General features: G+C 37.3%; 1 protein-coding gene across 1 annotated transcript in view; it reads left to right on the top strand.

The window, feature by feature from the left end:
* Positions 1-2,160: 2,160 nt before the first annotated feature.
* LOC146318785 (transcriptional regulator ATRX-like) overlaps positions 2,161-19,275 on the top strand; it is a 29,640-nt gene continuing 12,525 nt past the window's right edge. Inside the window, exons 1-13 of the mRNA XM_084730936.1 lie at positions 2,161-2,331; positions 4,671-4,765; positions 4,857-4,906; positions 5,952-5,980; positions 6,286-6,410; positions 6,992-7,108; positions 7,625-7,734; positions 8,620-8,687; positions 8,788-10,583; positions 12,166-12,226; positions 17,271-17,425; positions 17,635-17,811; positions 17,902-18,010. Of these exons, the coding sequence (XP_084587062.1) occupies positions 2,312-2,331; positions 4,671-4,765; positions 4,857-4,906; positions 5,952-5,980; positions 6,286-6,410; positions 6,992-7,108; positions 7,625-7,734; positions 8,620-8,687; positions 8,788-10,583; positions 12,166-12,226; positions 17,271-17,425; positions 17,635-17,811; positions 17,902-18,010 (2,912 nt within the window). The 5' untranslated portion in view covers positions 2,161-2,311. The remainder of the gene's footprint in view (positions 2,332-4,670; positions 4,766-4,856; positions 4,907-5,951; positions 5,981-6,285; positions 6,411-6,991; positions 7,109-7,624; positions 7,735-8,619; positions 8,688-8,787; positions 10,584-12,165; positions 12,227-17,270; positions 17,426-17,634; positions 17,812-17,901; positions 18,011-19,275) is intronic.

Genomic DNA, 19,275 nt, shown 5'->3' on the forward strand with positions numbered 1-19,275 from the left:
ATCCATATACTATTTCAAGTTTAGTGAGCAGACTCTTCATATTATTTGTTAAATATTAAGAAAAGTCCACATTAAGTGTTAATAAAAAATATATATATTCTCCTCATAGTTTCATTATTCCATTTTCACTTCCTGGTTGATCTCTGGTCCATCTGATCAGACATGTCAAATTTCAGGATCATTATCACGCAGCTTTATAATACAGAGTTCAGTCATGGACTGTTAGAAGGAAACATGTCCCATCAGTGTTGTTTCCACATGTGGTTCAGTCACTCACAGTTGTCCTGTTCTGATCTGCAGAGAAAGAGAAGAAAACATAAAACAGCTCTAGGTCACTCTGTGTTGTTTTAGAGGTTCAATAAAAACATATAATCAGCTTTGTGTTGCAATAAGTTAGACAGCAAAGTTATTTGTCTTATAATAAATTGTGGATTATATTATCAGTAAATGGTGGTCTGATTTGCATAAAGGAAAATCATTTTAATTCCGATTTGAGGAAGAATGCTGATTATTACTCTAATAACAATTACAGCACTGTGGTACTGTGATTATATTTACAGTAATCATAGTGTGACTTACCAGTTTATTGCTGTCTGTAAGTTTCTACAAATTTAACAGCATTCTTGTTACACCAGCATGCCAAAAGTTGTGATGCGTTTATGGTTAAACAGTTCCACTTCCTGGTTTGGTTTTATTATGTGATTTGTTAAACACACAAGGATCTATTAACTATTAAACAATTAAGATGAATGTGGAAGCCAATACATTTTTTAGCATGTATGGCAACCTTTATGGCCCTGCATCATATTTTGTCCACTGGAAGTGGCACTTTCACATATTTTATCTTAATGTTTTCCTTTAAATCACTTCTAAAAATGCACCTTTTTTATTAACTCTGGCACACCATTGTTATTGTCAACATTTTTGGTGTTGTTGTTTTATTAACAGTATTTATCTCTTTTACTCTGTTTTTATTCCATTATTTTTGCTTCATTTGTGTTTTACCATGTAAAGCACCTAACTTTGTTTTGAAAAGTGCTGTATAAATAAAGTTTATTGTTGTTATTATTATTATTATTATTATTATTATTATTATTATTATTATTATTGTTGTTGTTGTTGTTGCTGTTGTTGTTATTTACCATAGGGGCAACCAAGAGGGCACTTTTTTTGCTTTATTTTTCAATCATGGGAGTACCACATTGAAAAGTACCCAGTTAAAACATAGTTGTATGGCAGTAGATGAAGGTCAGAAGTCTTAATGATAAGATGCTAGAAAATGAAAGAGCAATCAATGAAATATTTTGCTTGAAATATGAGACATAGAATTAAGTGATGAGAGCTAAACTCAGGGTGAAGAATGTGCAAGAATTTACACTAAATAATATCCTATTTAGCACAAACTTTACTGACAATGTACCAGGTGTTGTTTACTATTTTGCAGTGGTGAAGTACTCAGATCTTTTGCTTAAGTAAATGTAAAAAAGAATACCCTGGTGTATAATAGTCAAAACCTTACTGAACTAAAGGTAAAAAATTATTAGCATCATAGTTAAACACCAAAAGTAACAGTAGACATTACATAGAATGGCTCATTTCAGAATAATTGGATTATAATTATTAATGTGTTAATGTGGTCATCACTTGAATGTTGCAGCTGGTAAAGGTGGAGTTATTTAAAATTTAGTTTAATTCATAGTAATACATGACATAAACTGATTTATATTTTAAGATATATTAATAATCTGAAGCTGCAAAGCAATAACTAAAATTATCAAGTGACTGTAGTGCATTAAAATGTATAATCTTTGCTTATGAAATGTTGTGAGTGGAAGAGTAAAGTAGCAAAAAATGGAAATACTTAAGTAGAAGTACCTCAATTTATACTGTAGTACTTGAGTAAATGTAGGCTATTTACTCAGTCACTGGAAGGGATTTTGAGGGGAGAGAAACACTTATAGTTTCTAGGATAGATTTTAGTGCAAGGGGACTGACACTTGTCAGAGCTGTAAGCACAAGTACAACAGATTATATTTTAGTTGTTGACGGAAAAGAAACCAATCTAATAGCTGATCCACGCTCCGGTCCGGCAGGGGGCGGTAATGCACCATTGGTTGACAGTATTGTCAAGCGCGTTAAAAACACTAAAAGAAGAAGAAGAGACCATTCACTGGTTGTTATCATTTATTCACAGCGTTGGATTGTGAAGGATGCTGAAAGCAGTTTGAGCGCCATGTTTTTATCTGAATATGTATCTGTAATATTTGAATAAAAGGACTTAACGACTTCGGTTGTCCCCCTGCTTGGCGACATGTCTGCAGCGACATTGAGGTAAAAACTAGGCACCGAACTCCGGTTGGCTAGTAACCTTAGAACGACGAGTTAGCTTAGCAGCTAGTTAGCCGTACGAGCTAACAGCTAACTAGACTTGTACCATAGATAATGAGTTTATTTAGACGTTATGTATAGCTAATAGGGCTCATGCATCACGTCAGGTCACGTGAATTTGATAAACTTATTTTATACGTCTCAGAGGTAACGTTAATGTTGCTAATTGTTCTTAGTTGTTGCTAACGTTAGCGTTACATTAATGATAACGTGGGGCAGGCTGGTGGGTGGGAGGTTGACCTGAACGCACCTTTAACCTCACTTAGCTCAACAGTTGCACTCAGTTAATCTACTAGTCTCTTTGGTATGTTATATCGAATGCAGTCTGATGCAGCTACCCTAATAAAAGTCAAAGCTCTGTGAAGATTATAAAGTCGAACTTTTTGGTCAAGTTTAGGCTGTTGTTTGTGGTGCTGCAGCATTTGATTTGCGCTACTGAGAGGTGTTTCTAATACGTTACTCACCCCTTTCATTAGGGATGAAATACTATATAGAATATCGGAAGAAAAAATGCCTCTACCATACTGGACTGTGACAATATATGCCGCATACTAATATCAATTAATCTGTCAATTATTTTCTCGATTCATCAATTATTGGTTTGGTTTGGTCTCAGAATGTGAGAAGTGGTGGAAAGTGTTGATTACTGTTTTCTAAAGCCCAAGTTGACGTCCTCAAATGTCTTGTTTTGTCTGAAACACAAAGATATTCAGTTTACTGTCAGAGATGACTAAAGAAATTAACAAATATTCACATTTGAGACACTGAAATCAGAGCATTCAGATATTTTTAATGAAAAAAATGGCTCAAAACAATTCATCGATTTTCAAAATAGTTGGCAGTTACTTTAATAACTGATTAATCATCGCAGCTTTATTTTTAATATTGTGTTGTAAGTATTGTATCTTGGACTTTTTGTTGTGGTATTATCATACCTTGGGTTTTTTAGTCTACCATAGGATAGACTAAAAAGTACCTTTAAGTATAATACTTAAGTATACAAATCAAGAGCATCACAAACAACCTCTTAAATAACCATATAGATGAATTAAAAAGCTTTCTAAAACAGTTTAACAAGAACTGAGCTTTACAATCTTCATTGAGGAAAGACTTAATGCAATCTGATACGAAAGTGTTTATTTTTGTCTGTTATAAAAGAGGGGCCACACCATCCTACCATGGTGCAACAGTTGAAGGGCTTGGATGAATGAAAAACAAAAAAACAGCCAAGATCTATTACACTCGCTGACAAGTAACTACGAGGATAGTCTTTTGTCGAAGTTGATGCACTCCAGACAGGACTGGGCAAACAGAGCAACAAAAGTCTTTTGCTGCATTCTGTGGAAAATATGTCTGGCTTCACCACACATTTGTCATGCAAGAGTTTTTGCATTAAAAGCTTCACTTGCTATGTTAAAATTCTTTACTCCTGTTACCTTATTCACTGGCTATTCTCCACATCAGAGGCTGGATTCCCTCAAGGTTTTTTGAGGGCCCTTAAGATCAGATTTAACTGCTGCCTTTTCCCCAGCTGAGATTTTGCAGCCTTACAGACAATGAAACTATTGAATATTCTTGTGTTTTTTTCCCCCTCACAATGTTTCATAGTTTCCCTCAAATGTGAGGTAAAAAGGAAAAAAAATATTGTTACACTGGCTTCTGTTTTATGTTCTACAGTGACTTTTCATTGGTCTAGTGACTTTTCATTTGATGACTGATAACTACTTGAACATGAATATTTGTTAGGTGCATGTTAACATATTTCTAGACTTTCTTAGTTGTGAGGATTGCTGTAGGTTGCTTGAATGCTCCATGCAACAACTGATTGATGCAAAAAAAAAAAGCTGGGATACTAAGAGTGTTAGAGTTTCGGCTGTGTCATGTGAATTAGGTCAAAAGTTGTGTTCCTTGGCTGGATTTGAAGGAGCCTTTAAAATGGGACAGTCTTGTCGGGCTTAATTCATCATCCTTTTTGGAAAGTTGAAATGATACTTTGTGAAAAATAATATTTTTCTTTCCATATTCTAATTTAAATGTGTCTACTACTGTATTGGACATACAAAGTTGAGATGTAAGAGCTAAACAGGATTTCCTATTTGATATTAATTATTAATATTTATTTATATTATCTTTGTACGACAAACAGTCGATTCCAACAAATTCACTTTAAATTTCTAATGCCAACAAAGTTTATTAACCAGATGTCTAACCAACATGTTGAATGTTCCTAACTCTCAAGTGCTTGATGACCACTTTTTTTTTTTCTTTTTCTTGACTTGTAGCAACCCGACCAGCAAGTTGAATGTGTTGGTCAACAAACTGCACGAGTACTTGGCTCATTCCACTGAGGACAGCAATGGTACAGAAGATGCTGATGGTACAGCTTTTAATTAATCTTATCTTGAGTGATGTAAAATTCTCATCATGTTTACCTGCTGAAAAATTGTTAACTGATCATCTTTTCACAGGTCTGACAAACAGGAGCTGTTCTGTAGGACACTCAACATGTCATGCTGAGGTAACTAAATATTATTTGTGGTTTGTCATATCACACATCAAGTTTTGTTCATCGAGGACACTAAAGGTGCTAGTAACCTTTTAACTGGACTTAACATCAGTGTCACACCAAAGGGGTTTTTAGCTGTGCTTCTTTTCATTACTGTTGCATGTGATATTTAGTCACAGCACTGTCAAAGCAAATTGCTTTTGTAATAAAATGCTTCAAACAAGTTCTGTTAGAAGTGAGAACTTGAAGCCCACATGCAAAACTTGCCATTTGAAAGTTCATAATAATCTCTTTAGTTAATATTTATGACTGAACTGGTAGCTAATTCATAAACATGGCCCGCTAACTACTAAGTAACACATTTTTCAGTTTTCCAGTTGTCTCAATTTTTATATAGTAATAACAAGACTAATAGTCTGTTATCACATTAGAAACCATGTGACGCTGTAATGCTCATGACAAAAAATAAGTTACTGCTTTAAATGTAAAACAAAAAACATTTAAATAATTTAATTTAACATAAGTCTTTCTTTTGTAGTTTTATTATTTTCTAATAACTAAAGTCTCACAGCTTGGGCTGTTGGGGTCATAGTGACTTTATTGATGAAGTAGTTAAATGGGCCCATGTTTTTCTTTAAAATAAATTTTATAGTACACTACAGTTTGATGGTGTTTGGCTTTCTCTGCTACTTGACCATTGAGTGTTGCCTGCTTGAGTTGTGTCTAATACAGGAAGGAAGAGTAAAGAGGTTGACTGATGTCAATGGCCGCTGGTTAGATTTCTATCTCAAGTCATTTCCAAGTGTTTGGTGCAGTTTTAGGCACAACATTCTAAAAGTGCACTGCCATTACCTCTAATTATATTCCCGAATTAGCCATATCTTTATTAAGATGATAGGCGTGTAATCCAACATGGTCTTTTGAAGCTGCAGCCAGGTGTTTTAAAATATGTGTGTAGTAGTTTACTGTATACTCTGATAGTCAGAGTGGAGTGTGAAGTTATCCATACTTCTTATGCATTTAGTTGACTAAACTAATAAATTGTTTTGCTTTATAGGCAGGACTGGATACCAAATATTCAAGGAGGTGGGTTGGCATTTCATTTATGTTTTGTGAGCATAGATACATCGACATGGTATGAAACAGTCCAATTTTAATGCCGCTCATTACTGAAAATTGCTATATGTTGAACTAAAGTGATTTTGGTGTCTTCATAATCAGATGGATAGACAATGATGATGCTACAGTGCTATTAGCTTATACTTGGTTGATACTTTTAAATACATTGATATCTCCTGCCTCAGTTTTTAGTGTTCAAGTAGGCTGCCAGCCTGTGGGAAATGTTGTGAAGCTCTGGGACTTACATTTTTTCTCTTTCACTGAAATTATAGAAAACCCACAGTTGTCATAAAGCACTCTGGACTAGATGAATCTGGGGACTCAAATTCAAGTGAGGATGTGGAATTACCACCAGTCAATGCAAATGGTCGCCTTGATCTGACAAGATTGCCAAAAGGTAGGTCCTAACCCTTTCCTTTTGTATTTCCCTTATTTACTCTGTCTCATAAACATTTCTGTACAGGTCTCTGTGCAAATAATCTCTCATTTTGATTGTTACTGTCCATTATGTTTTAGTACAGTCCTACATAAGAATTTGAGTTCCTTTGGAAATTTTGGCTGGTGCCCTGGACTACAAGACATATTGTTTACTGGTTGCTTAAAGTTTTGTTTGTTGTCTTTGCATGGGTATTTAAGGGTAGAATCAGTAGGAAATTGTTTGAGCTGTTTGTAAAAGCACCAGAGAGAGATATCACAACATCAAATACAGACATTTTGGGTTGGTAAAGCATCTGGACCACAGCAAAATGCTGAGAAAAATCAAGAATACAGGCAGGGCTCGGTCACCAGTCGGTCATAAGTGATGACTGAAATGCATTTATTTTTACACCGTTTTTAGAGAACATTTTGCATACTATACCTTTAAGTGTCTGTATGTGTCTTGCTGACTGCAATTATGACCTAGCTACAGGTTGTAATTACTTGTCTAATAATAATGGATTATCTTAGATTTATTGATTGTATGTTCTGTTTTCACAGGCACTGTACTGGTGAGGCCTGAACCTGTTGGTAATGGAAGAGATGACTTCAGGGGTCCGGAGTTTCGCAGCCGCAAATCAGGTGTACTTCGGAAAGAGTTTCCAAGAAGACGTGGAGGTCAGTCAGCACTGCTGGATATTGTCATCAAATTGCTCATCACTTCATGGATATTCTGATAGACTTTTATTCAGAATAAAAGAACCCAATAGTGGTCATGTTTACTTCATACTTTACATGTTATTTAATTTAGCAACAAATAAAATGAAAAAGGCACATGTTGGGGTTATACATCCACTGATTGCTTGCAGACAAAAGACACAGAAACTGAAAAACCACTCCAGTGGTCAAAGAGAGCTCAAAATTTGCCTGTGCCTAATTGCAGCTTGATTATTATCGTGGTGTGGGAGGGATCACTGATACTCGAAAATGGAAAAAAAGCTCAAATGTCACTCTAACTCCAGACTGCTTACAGCACGTTTTCGTATCCTAACTAGTGGTCTCACTTATGGAATTCTTACCCGGAGAATGTGACAGATTGAAGTAGGGAATGAACAAGTCTCTCACCTTTTTAAGTAGGCAATCAAACTATAATTATGATATTTTTGTTGCTAATGAAGTTGTGTGCTTTCATAGGAGTTGAACACATGGGAATTGTGAGTTGCACTGCATGTGGACGACAAGTAAACCACTTCCAGAGAGATTCCTTCTATCGACATCCAGCACTGAAAGTACTTATTTGCAAGGTAATTCTGCTTATTTCTCAGAAACAAATCCCTCATTTTCAGAGGGTTATTCAGATGCATTTTTTCTATTTTCTGTGACCTTAAAAGTCACTGTTCTATGCTGTTATCATAATGTGAAATTGTGTGAATGCATGGTTGTGAAATTTTAAATGAAATAGTGATTATGATTAAAGTGACATCCTAGAGTGTTGTGCCTTTTTACGCTTGCACATAATTTGGCATGTTAATGACATCACTGGCTTCTGCCTTAGTCCCATTTACTTTGGGTAGGTGTCTTTCATGTTGAGAAGTACTAATAAGAACCATAGCAGACTATCAGGCTTCTTTTTAAAGACATCTGAGATGAACAACTGTATAAAACATGTTTAAACATGGAAAAATACAAACCTCACATCCTTTATTCAAAAATAAACACTATGTCTCTGATACTTGGGCCTCATTCTCCTTGGTCAATCATAAATATTGATTGTGTAAGATGAAAAAGAATTTTAGTTTAAACTCTGTTGAAATTATAATGATAATTTGAATGTGCTGTTTAAGAATTTTTAATTATCACTTTGTGTGTGAGTGCGTCATTAAACGCAATAGTGAAATATTAATTCTGAAAATAAAGTCAGTTCAGTTTATGTATTATTTAAATATGACTAAGTCTGGCTGTCAGCACAACTCTTATTGATATAATCAGATGAGTATTCTTGAATGCATTTTTACAAAAACATTTCTGTATTTGAAGGTGATAATTTAAAATTAAAACAGCCATTAGAAATATTTAATAAATCAATAAAATTTTAATTAACATTAACACACAATATTTTGTCTGTGATATGGAGTGCATTTGTAGTATGTATGTAGTAAAACTTCTCTTAAATGTTTTGTTTTTGTCAGTCTTGCTACAAGTACTACTTAAGTGATGACATCAGTAAGGACGGTGATGGAATGGATGAGCAATGCAGGTAAGAATTGTTGATTTTAATATTTTAAACATATTAATTTCCATAACTTACATGAAGCCTTTCAACTGTATTTATCATCTTTATGTTTTTCCCTATGCAGATGGTGTGCTGAAGGAGGCAACTTGATCTGTTGTGATTACTGCAGCAATGCCTTCTGTAAGAAGTGTATTCTAAGAAACTTGGGACGGAAGGAGCTGTCTGGCATCTTGGAGAGCAAATGGTACTGCTACGTATGCAGCCCGGAGCCCCTTTTTGACCTGGTGATCGCCTGCGACAGTGTCCTCGAGAACATGGAGAGTCTTTGGCATCAACAGCGCAGGAGGAACCGAGTTGGGCAGGAGAAATCTGAACTTTATGGCATGCTGCCGCACTTGCCTCAAAATGTTCCTTTGGATAAATGGGATCACACTGGCATGGATGGTAATGTGGTGTTCAACTATAGCACACTGCAGGTTTCCAAGGAAATTACCAAAAAGGCCAAACATTTAGTGGACTCGACAAACATCTTAAATCGGACATTTGTCAATTTCATTCATGCTGTCACAACAAACAAAGAAACAGCTGGTCTTCGCACTCTGTACCTGAACTCTTTTTTGTCTGTAGTTCAAGGCTTGCGAAAGTCACTTGCAGCACTGGAAGAAAGCCTCAAGGAAGAATTCAGTGAATTGGATGTCGTGAGCTGCTGGGAAAAGTTCATCAGAGAAGATTTTGATACACGACCTGTAACAGAAGCAGACACAGAGCTGGATATCTCTGATGCAAGATGCTTGAATGACTTGCAGAAATTGGCAGCTGAACATTTGGTAGATGATGATTCTGACTCCAAGGGCTTCGCAGATGGGAGAGATGCACATGACAGCCCTTCAGAGGACATGGATTCAGATTCACCTGAAGCCAGACAGAGGGCACAACAGATTGGCTGGCAGCCTTCTGAAAGTGATGTCAACATAACTAAAAAACTAGTAGTAAAGCTTACGCCTGTACCTATGCAGCAGGAGAAGCCATCCTCTGATGATCCAAAAGCAGCGACGGAGAACACCCGAATCAAGGATGAGAAGTCAGAGGGAAAGGATGCATCAGAAGATGAAGAGACTGGTGGTTTAGGTTCTACAGCCGACAGTAAGATGAGCACTGACAACTCGAGTGCGTCTCTACACCTAGAAGAGGAGCAAGGAAATAGACGTTCCCCTCGTGTGAAGACAACACCTTTACGTCGACAGAGTGATGTCAAGGGCAAACCGTCTCTTTCAGCGGCAGACAGCGATAGTGAATCTGACCCAGAGGAAAACTGCAGCACAACAGCAGCCAAAAACACAGAAGAAAATAGTCTGAGCAGAGCGAGAGACGACTCTGACTCAGATGAAGTTCCTCCAGCGCTGCTTGAGCGAGCAGCTATATCACAAAGTTCTGATGAGCCCCAGAGTGATGAGGATAGGGGGAAACCGTCAACTAAAGTTGCCAAGAAATGCCTCTTTTGGCTGACTAAGAACACCCCAATGTCGCCAGAGAAGATGCGCCGCAAACGCAAGCTGCTGGACCGCTCCACAGAGTCCGACTCAAGCGACAGAAGAGTAAAGTCTCGAAGGGAAAGTGATACAGATTCCTCTAGTGATGAACAAGACTCACAGAAAAAAATCCAACACCTGAATACGCTGAGGTCAATAGGGAAGCCTCACCTTGTCAAAAGGGAGGATGAAAGTGTGTCTAGAAAGCAGGGCAGGTTACAGACTGGGAAGTCTAAGGCTAAATCTCGTCAGGCAGCAACAGAGTCATCATCTTCATCAAGTGAAGAGGAACATGATGACGACTCTGGGAGTGTAGGCAGTGATCAGAAGATGAAGCCAATCACTGAAGATATGGCCATACTAGGGGCAGCAGCATTCCACCAATCATCAGGTGAGTCTTACTATCATTTATCCTTATGGATGAAGATCTATTGTATATCTTGTTGGTGGTTTTTAGGACTAGATTGCTAGTTTTTCATGAGACCAGCCCCACTCTGCCTCTGATTGGCTTTCCATTGTTGGCTGGGATGGTAAGGTGTAGTCATGAGGAGTGAGACTAGGTTGGCTTGTGAACCAGATAATTCTGCCAAACTCGTGTTTTCATTCTCTCTGGCAGATGCGTACAGCCCCCCTTCCATTCAGACAGAATTACAACCTCCTTGAATCCAGGCAAACCAATGATAACTGTTTACTTAAAATGAGGCTGGTTTTATACAGTGATTTACAGAGGAAATTCACTGGTCCAGATTTGAAAAGTCACATGTTTCACTGCTCTGATTGGTTGTAGGTCTATCCAATTACAATTAGTCAGCATTTCCATGCAGCACGACACTTCAGGCTCCCAAAGCTCAGATAATATTGATCAGGTATGGGTCAAGATTTTTTTCACTGCATTGCCCATTTCTCACCTAAAATGTTTTCACAAACATACTGTAGTATTGTTTATCTTTAAAAGAGAGAATGGTTATAACTAGGCGGTCGCCATTTTGTGGCCTGCTTGGAAATGGATGAAGCACCATTCTGTCATGTCATGTTTTGACTGAGAGGTTCCAGACTAATTCATATTTGTAAATTAGTCTGGTGATGTCAGGCTAAGATTTGGTTGGACTAGGGTAAGTAAATAAGGTGAAGCGAATCAGTGGCAGAGTAGGGTGGGTCACACCAAGAAAAGCAAAGGGCTCAATAATAATACGTCAGGTAGCCAACGGTGCTATTTGCACCCACGGTGTAAATGGCCAGTGTGGCTCCAAATGTATGGCAGACAGACCATGATCTTTTTAAAACCTAACCAAGTAGTTTTGCTGTCTAAACCTTACCAAATTGTGACTGAAAACTTAAACTTAAAAAAAGTTTCACATGGGACTTGAACCTCAGTCTAGGTGAAGACCATCCACCACAACCTCTGCCCTACATTGACTTTGTCGCTCTTTATGACTAGGGGGCCAGGTGTAAATAGCTGAATAGCTCCCATGTAACTTTTCTCACCAGAGTGTACGTAGACATTTTGTATTATTAAAGACCCAATTTAGTTACGTTGACCAGTGGGGAAAAATCTGGAGAGAAATTTTGAATAGTTATAACTAATAATATTATTTGCTGTCAGCATAGTAATACCATAGTCGTCAGGGGAGTGTAACTGATGTTTTGTTTCCACCTGTACTTCTCTGTCAAAATGTCCAGAAGAAGAAGGTGTATGAATCTGATTCACATTTGAGCAATAAAGAAACGAGTGCTCTGATGCTTGCAGCAAATTACTGTACTGACTGATTACAGAAGCAATTATGTGACTTATTAATCTGCATATTTCTTAAAATCTAATAAATACAAGGTAGTTTGTCTTGGCATCTCAGTATAATGCAGGTTACAGCCTACTCATTCTTTGAAAACAGATGTAATTTCTCTGCAAAACAAAGTGACTTGCTTAATTAAACAATTTCTTAAACATTTGTTTCAAATTTATTTTGTTTTTGTAGGAGATGAGGAGCAGTCTGGGCCCTCGTGGGCAGCAGAAGAAGATGACGATCCAGAAAATAGGTATGGTTCCAAAAGCCTGGATGTAGAGTTTGTAAAACACCCTAGATGTGGAGGAAAGGCTGCACGTTCGAACCCCAACCTCTGTGCCAAACCTAACAACACACGTGTCATTAAGACTCAGTTGCAGCCTATTCAAACAAGACCAAAACGTAGCTGTAGTAGATCCACAGCAGTCAAATACACATTCTAGAAGTACACTGTGAAGTCCACATTATGATGCAGTGATGGTGAAGCTGGCTTACAACAGGCTTGTGAATGATGAGCAGCATACTCTGCTTGTCTGTTTTATTTAGTGTCCAAACCAGTATCCGTGTAAATGCTTGAGATACATTTTAATGGAGATTTATTGCTATTATTTCTTTTACCATACTTTCATTCTTTTCCTGGCATACTGAGTTGTTACAAAGGGGAAAACCTTGCAGTTGACCCATTTGAAGAGGTCTGAGTGAGCAGACATTTTAGCAATGAGTGAGACTTATTTTGCCTTACAGTTTAGCCTGTTCATGTATTACTGGTTTGTTTTCAGTGACAGTATTCTAACATATTTAGAAAGTTTTGAACGTCAGTGTACTCTTGCCCAAAGAACTGTTGTCCTCCATTGAGCAGCATTGTTAACTTAAGAAGTCAATGGAATATTTTTTATTTACAGGTGAAGTATAAAGTTTCAAACGTGCCTGCCAGATTATCTGCACTCAAACAAAATTCATTTGTGAAGTGTTTTTTTTCCCCAAGCTTCATAATTATTATAAATTACTGTTAGCAATGTTTTGTGTTCACTTATGGCAGGCAAAGCTTGCAAAGTTGTAAGCATTTATAAAATCTTTATGCTTCATCTTGAAAAGCATCTTTTTAATTTTTTGTTCTAAAATGATCCTTATAAGGTCACAGTTGTTGTGAGAGAATGTCATGTGATGTAGCAAAAGGATTGGTTGTTAAAAACTGTAAACCCTGAGTAAATTCACCCTTAACTTTTATATTATTCAGCTTTTGAGTTCTTTTAGGCACAACAGTTGCATTGCTTTCTTGTTATTGCCCCTGTTGATTCTGGCCTCAAATATATTAAGTAAATCTTCTACCACACATGACTTGAGCTTCATTTAGGTCTGCTATTTTATGAGTGGGCTCATATTTGATGCCAGTGTTGATGTAGAGTGTGATTTCAGAGTGTGTTTTGTTTTGAAAAAGACTACAATGGTAGTATAATGAATATCTGTAAATCTCAGGATTTGTTACAGGGCTACTCTTTAGAAACATTTTCTAGTAGTAAACAGCCCCCACAGTCCTCCCACCCCAACATACAATAAACAATCGGTGTTCAGTTTTATGAAATGCAAATCATAGTAGACACCATTGCTAACAGCCAATTGCAGTAGATGTTTTGCATTTTGCATGTCAATTGACTTTCCCTATTCCATAGAGATATGGTGCTCTGCAGTGGTATACAAGCAGCATCAGCATCAAGCCTCTGGTGTTTGCACTTGGCTACCATGATCTTCTTTTGAAACTAGTTCACATGCAAGCTAGTTCCAGAAACTGCAACTGCCCCAGTGGTCCACAGACAGTGCTACAGCCACATCTAATGTAGTTGAGACCAGGCTTTACGGCAGGTCGATATTTCCTGGATGCCTTGAGTGCTCATTTGTATTGAATTGACTATGTCAGAGCTTCTGACACATTCAGTGTATTGAATTGACTTCATAAAAGTTATAAACACGAGACCCAAGTGCTGTTTCTCCATAATATCTCAATGATATCAACACCATTCAAAGTATTTGGGCTACTATGGGCAGAGCTGTTGTTCAGCTGTCTTGTTGATCAATGGTATATTATTTATTTTTTATATATAGCTGATACTATTCCCTTAACATCCTTATGTAGCACTTACCTTGGGTCTTATCTGTTTGTTTTAGTGTTGCAATATTTGAAGTACACCTGCTCAAAGTGCCGTTGGAGATTGCGAATGTGCACTTTTGCATATATTCAATATGCTCTTGTCATAATTAGAGGACTGTAATGTTTGTTTCAGGAACGTGTCCCCAACAAAAAACTTATACTCTGACAGCTGCTTTCACAAAGATTTTCAAGGGTTGGCTCACTCAAATTATCAAGACATATTTTACACCACTGTACCTTTAATACTGTCCGGCCTTGCACAGAGTCTCAGAGAATTTATTTTACACCACTCCAGTACAGTGGAGGTGGATGAAAGTGGAATAGTGCAGAGATTTTGGCATTGAAATGGGAGGTCATGTGACATACTCAAAAGACTTTTCCCCATACAGAATGATACAAAAGATGTCACATGCATTCAGAAATTACTCTTTGTATAATTGCAATCTGGCCATTAGCGTAAAAAAAAGTAATGAAAAGCTGCGTTAACATATTGTTTTCCTGCCATTCACGTGAGTGGGCAGTTGGCCAGCTCAGCCAGGGAAAGCCTCATTTGTAAACATGCAATATGTGCCCAGTTAGCAGCTTTAACTGGAAAGAATGGGCGCCATCATGGAACACTGTGTCTAGTTCTTATAATGCACCCATGCTCACAGAGGAATGACATTTGAAAAACTTTTCTTTCCTGAGGCAAAGTTCTGACTAATCAAACTCCCTTACAGACTATTCATCGGAACCATATCATTATTTTTGTATGTTTTACCCCACTTTCTATAAACAGAGTATACATTACTGCTGACCATTTTTCTGAAGCATAGTATTATAGTTATAAACTGATGATTTTACCATACTTAAACCTGCAGAGCATTAAACCCTACTTGACACGTGAACCAGCTGTCGTTTCTTTCTCTGTAGTAAATCAGATAAAAACAATTCGTGTTAAAAAGCCTTCCAGGTCAGTACTTTCAAATGTTTATGAGAACGTTGTATATCTGAGAATTGAGAGTGGGCTGTGAAACAACAACCATCAGCATGCAAGAAGCGACAAAATTCACATGCCTTTTAATGACATCCATGTTTGTTTCTCATGTTTTTTTTCCAGGTCGGAATATCTGACAGCACAGCAGTGAATGCAAAGCTGTTAGGCAACAATCGCTTAAATCTGGGATATTGTAGCCCCCTATCAGCACCAAGTCGTTTTTTTCTTTTTTCTAAAGTCTGTTTTTAGCTGTAGTTTTAGCACAACTTTATCTTAAGAAAAATGGTCAGCAGAAATGTAAAGTTTACATTGTAGTTTGTGGGCTAAAACATGAAAAGTACTGTTCTGTTCCTTTTAAGTCCACATAGCATGTGAATGGCAATAATGCCAAGTTCATGTGTGGCGATATGTGAAATTTTTTAGACTTTTTATGTTTGGTCCTTTTTCCCATCTGAAACATGTCAAATGAGATCCAAGGCTGCCGGTCCGTCGCAGCTGCTGGCATACTACAATTTGTCTTTTACAATAAACTCTCATTGTCAGTGAAAATAGCAGTTATCCTGCCATGCCCAGTGACCTGCATGGACAACCCAGTTTGAGATCAGGATTGGACCTGTGCGCACAACACAGGTTACTTGGGAGAAAAAGTAGTGCGGGACGACCAGTTGACCAGTAGACAAACTCAAGCCAGACCCAAAGACATGTATATATAGAGGCTGCATTGGCCTGCACTGTCATCATCACTTTCGTCTCCATATTGGACCAGTCAAGACTGGCTTGTAAACACATAAAATTAAATGGGGGGTCTGCAGTTTTTCTGGATAAAAAGTGCTACAGTGTTTATGTTTCGCAACCAACCAGTCATTTTTACATTTAAGGTTTCGTGATCTATGTGTGAAGTAAGTTAAAAAGCAGAAAAACATTTTTTTTCTCCCAATATAGGTCATAGACCTTTGAATATAACACAACTTATTGAAATTGGTTGACAAATGGAAATGTTACGGTGCTTTTTAACGGTAAAAACAGTCCCATTTTACATGTATTTGTTTAAAAGCCAGTCTTGACTGTTCCAATATGGTGGCAACATAGAGATATTGCAGAAACAGGATGACGTCTATGTATACATGTCTATGGCCAGACTAATGTCCCATGTGAGCTGTAACTCTGGGTTAGCATGGGCATTTATGGCTGAGTGTTGGGGAATGCATCTTGGACTCTGGCTGATGTTGAAGGGAAACTAACTGTGCGAAATATAGAGTGGTCTAAACAGAGTATGGCATTAAAACCGTGAACTTTTTACCTTTTTAAAACCTCATGTTTATCGTGAACTGTCAGATTATGTGTTAATTTCCCAATTTTTGAAACTATACACTCCACTGGAGTATTAAGGGGTTAAGACAGTTGCGATGACATTTCTTCCTGAGTAAATATTTATGTACAGACTTTTATAGCAATTTCCTGATTTTGTGTCCCATTGTTTTTCTCCTCCTTTAAAATATTAATTAACTGGTAGTACCAGGGGAGTATGTTACCATCCAGTCAGCTCTTTGTTTGTGTTTAAAAACCTGTAGATCTTTAATTGCGAGCTGTCGAGATTGGATGAACTTAGCAATGTCACTGTTGTTTTCACATAAAAAAAGACAAATGTTTGTGTCAGACTTGAACAAGAAAAAGAAATTGTAGGAAAAAAAATGAAAGAATTCCTCCCCACTCCCCAGAGGAGAATAAACTAAAAATATGTCTTTCTGTTTGTTTTTTTCTGTGAAGAATACTTGTTTGTTGTAATAAATTCTTTCTCTTTAAAAAACGCCTCTGTGTCATTTTTATCTCATTTTTTCTGCAGTTATTTGAAATTTATTTCGTCCAGTGTTGCAGTTCACTTTAATGGGTCTGTGACTTCGCTGTCAGAGCTTTATATTGGTGCATAATGTGGATTGACCAGAAGTGACTCACTAAAGATATCTGATCTGATTTGTAATTCATTTTTAAGGCCAGCAGCTCATGGAGTATTGGCACCTTAAGGCACTTTAAAAATTATTTTTGTTAACTTTTGAAGTCCAACTGCTTTTACGCTATGCTTTTGCCTTAAAAGTACAAAAATATCCATCTGAAGACAATGTTACTGATCATGAAATGAACTTCAGGTACCTTTTCCTTCTTTTCTACTTTTGAAAGAATCGCTAAGAAAATGCTTTTGGCCCAAATCAAAGCCAACTACTCCTCGGGTGATGATATCTCTTCGGATGAGGAAACGCAGGAGGATGATTCTGAGTCGGAGGGTGACAAGGAGGTCAAACAAAGTAATGAGGATATGGGAACTGATGAAAATGGTAAGTAATTTTTCTGAAGTAGCATAATTGTAGTCCTTGTGCATGTCTTTACAAGCACAAGTATTTTTCCAGTTTTAGTCCCATTAATCAATACCTGAATTTGTTATATGTACTTACAAAGTTGTAACAAGAAAGTTTCCTGATTCTCAGATGCCCGTTGAGGGTTATAAAAGGGTGAAAAATAATGATAGAGTGTATCTCTGCTGCAGGGGAAGACTTGCCTTCAGAACCATCTGACGCCATGTCTGATGGGCCCAACGCCAGGCACCATCTTCTCCGCCACAAACTAACCTTAGATGAGGCAGCATCAAGTGACAAGGCTGCTGCAGAAGGTGAAGTAGAAAAGCAGGAGGGCAAGCAAAAGGCCGGCAGCAAACACCAGACCTGTAAGGACTCCTTGAACATTAGAAACTGATCTGTCTGAACAGAGTGCCTACTGAACTTTGCTCTAATGTGTAACTTTGATTTCTGTCAAGCTGATAGTGCAAGTGATGGTGACAGTAACGAGTCAGAACTGGAAGATCCTGGGATGAGCGAGGAGCTGAGTGAGTCAGAAGATGAGGCCAGTGAAGATGGACCCAAAAGGTACATTAATTTCAGCTGCCAGCTGTGAAAAGCAATAGTAGTGGCTTTGTTTTGATTTCAAATTTCAGTTTGTGTTATATGTATAGAATGAATTCAATTGTTTAAAATCTACACTGACTTTATTGGGTACACTGAGAAATGTACTCCAGGTATCCAGTAAAATCAAATGCCCTTTAGTGTAAGTGTATCTTCACTCCCAGGTCTGAGGCCTTGTTCAGCCTTGCAAAGTTTAGGGTTGATTTAAAACAGTAGATGCTGTGTCGAGCCATTTTCAACCTGTGAAATTAAGATATTTTTGTATATTTGGTAAGAAATGTCAATATAGATTAACATTAACCCATTGATGTGTTTGATAAGAGTGCAGTCATATATTTTAGCATGTATAAGTGTGCAGTATCTTTAAAAAAAAAGGGGTCTTGGGATGGAGTGTATGCATGAATGAACTTTTATGACAAAAAAAATAGTGAATGAATATTAATGAATTAACAGTAGAATGACTAGTAGGAGTGTAAATCACAGGTGTCATCATGATGCAATTTTTTGTTTCTTTGGACAATGATACAATATTCGCCAATATCAAGAGGATATGATTTTTATTAGATTCAAATCAGGGATCTTTGATCAATATCAGAAGATATCATATGTCTATTTAATACATTCAGTTAAATGTATGTCAGCTCATATAAAGCAACTTAATAATGATTTTAAAATTTTATGACTGAACTCTTCCAGACATTTGTGACGCAGACGTGCCACGATAATTTTAAAATAAAAGCGTATATTAACAATGTCAGTATAGATTTGTATTTTTTTACTTTGCATTCATCATCATGGATTGTTTAACATTGTATCGATAAGTCGATTGGATTGATCTATCATTACACTCCTAATGAATAGTAATAACAAATCAGTACTATCATTCTATCTGATATTTTACGTCAGGTACTATTATTTAAATAATGGGTATTTTTCATAAGAGTTCATGTGAATGAAATAACAAATGCACAGCAGGCCAGCTGTCCGTCACTGCTTCACACTCTGGACACCCTTGGCAGTGCCCCTGCCATAAAGAAATGATAAACCTTTTTCATGGCAGTCATTTTGTCTTGTCATAGCAGGAAAAGTACAGGTGAAACATATTTCGTCAGCTGCATTAAGTGTCCCAGTGGTTCAGTGACGGTGAGGGAGCATGGACAATACTCTGGAGATCCTCAGAGCCCTGGAACTAGCTCCCGTACATGGGAAGCAGTTATTTTAATGTTCTT

The sequence above is a fragment of the Lutjanus erythropterus genome, chromosome 11 (genome assembly GCF_056507025.1).
Source record: "Lutjanus erythropterus isolate fLutEry1 chromosome 11, fLutEry1.hap2, whole genome shotgun sequence".
NCBI lineage: Eukaryota > Metazoa > Chordata > Actinopteri > Lutjaniformes > Lutjanidae > Lutjanus > Lutjanus erythropterus.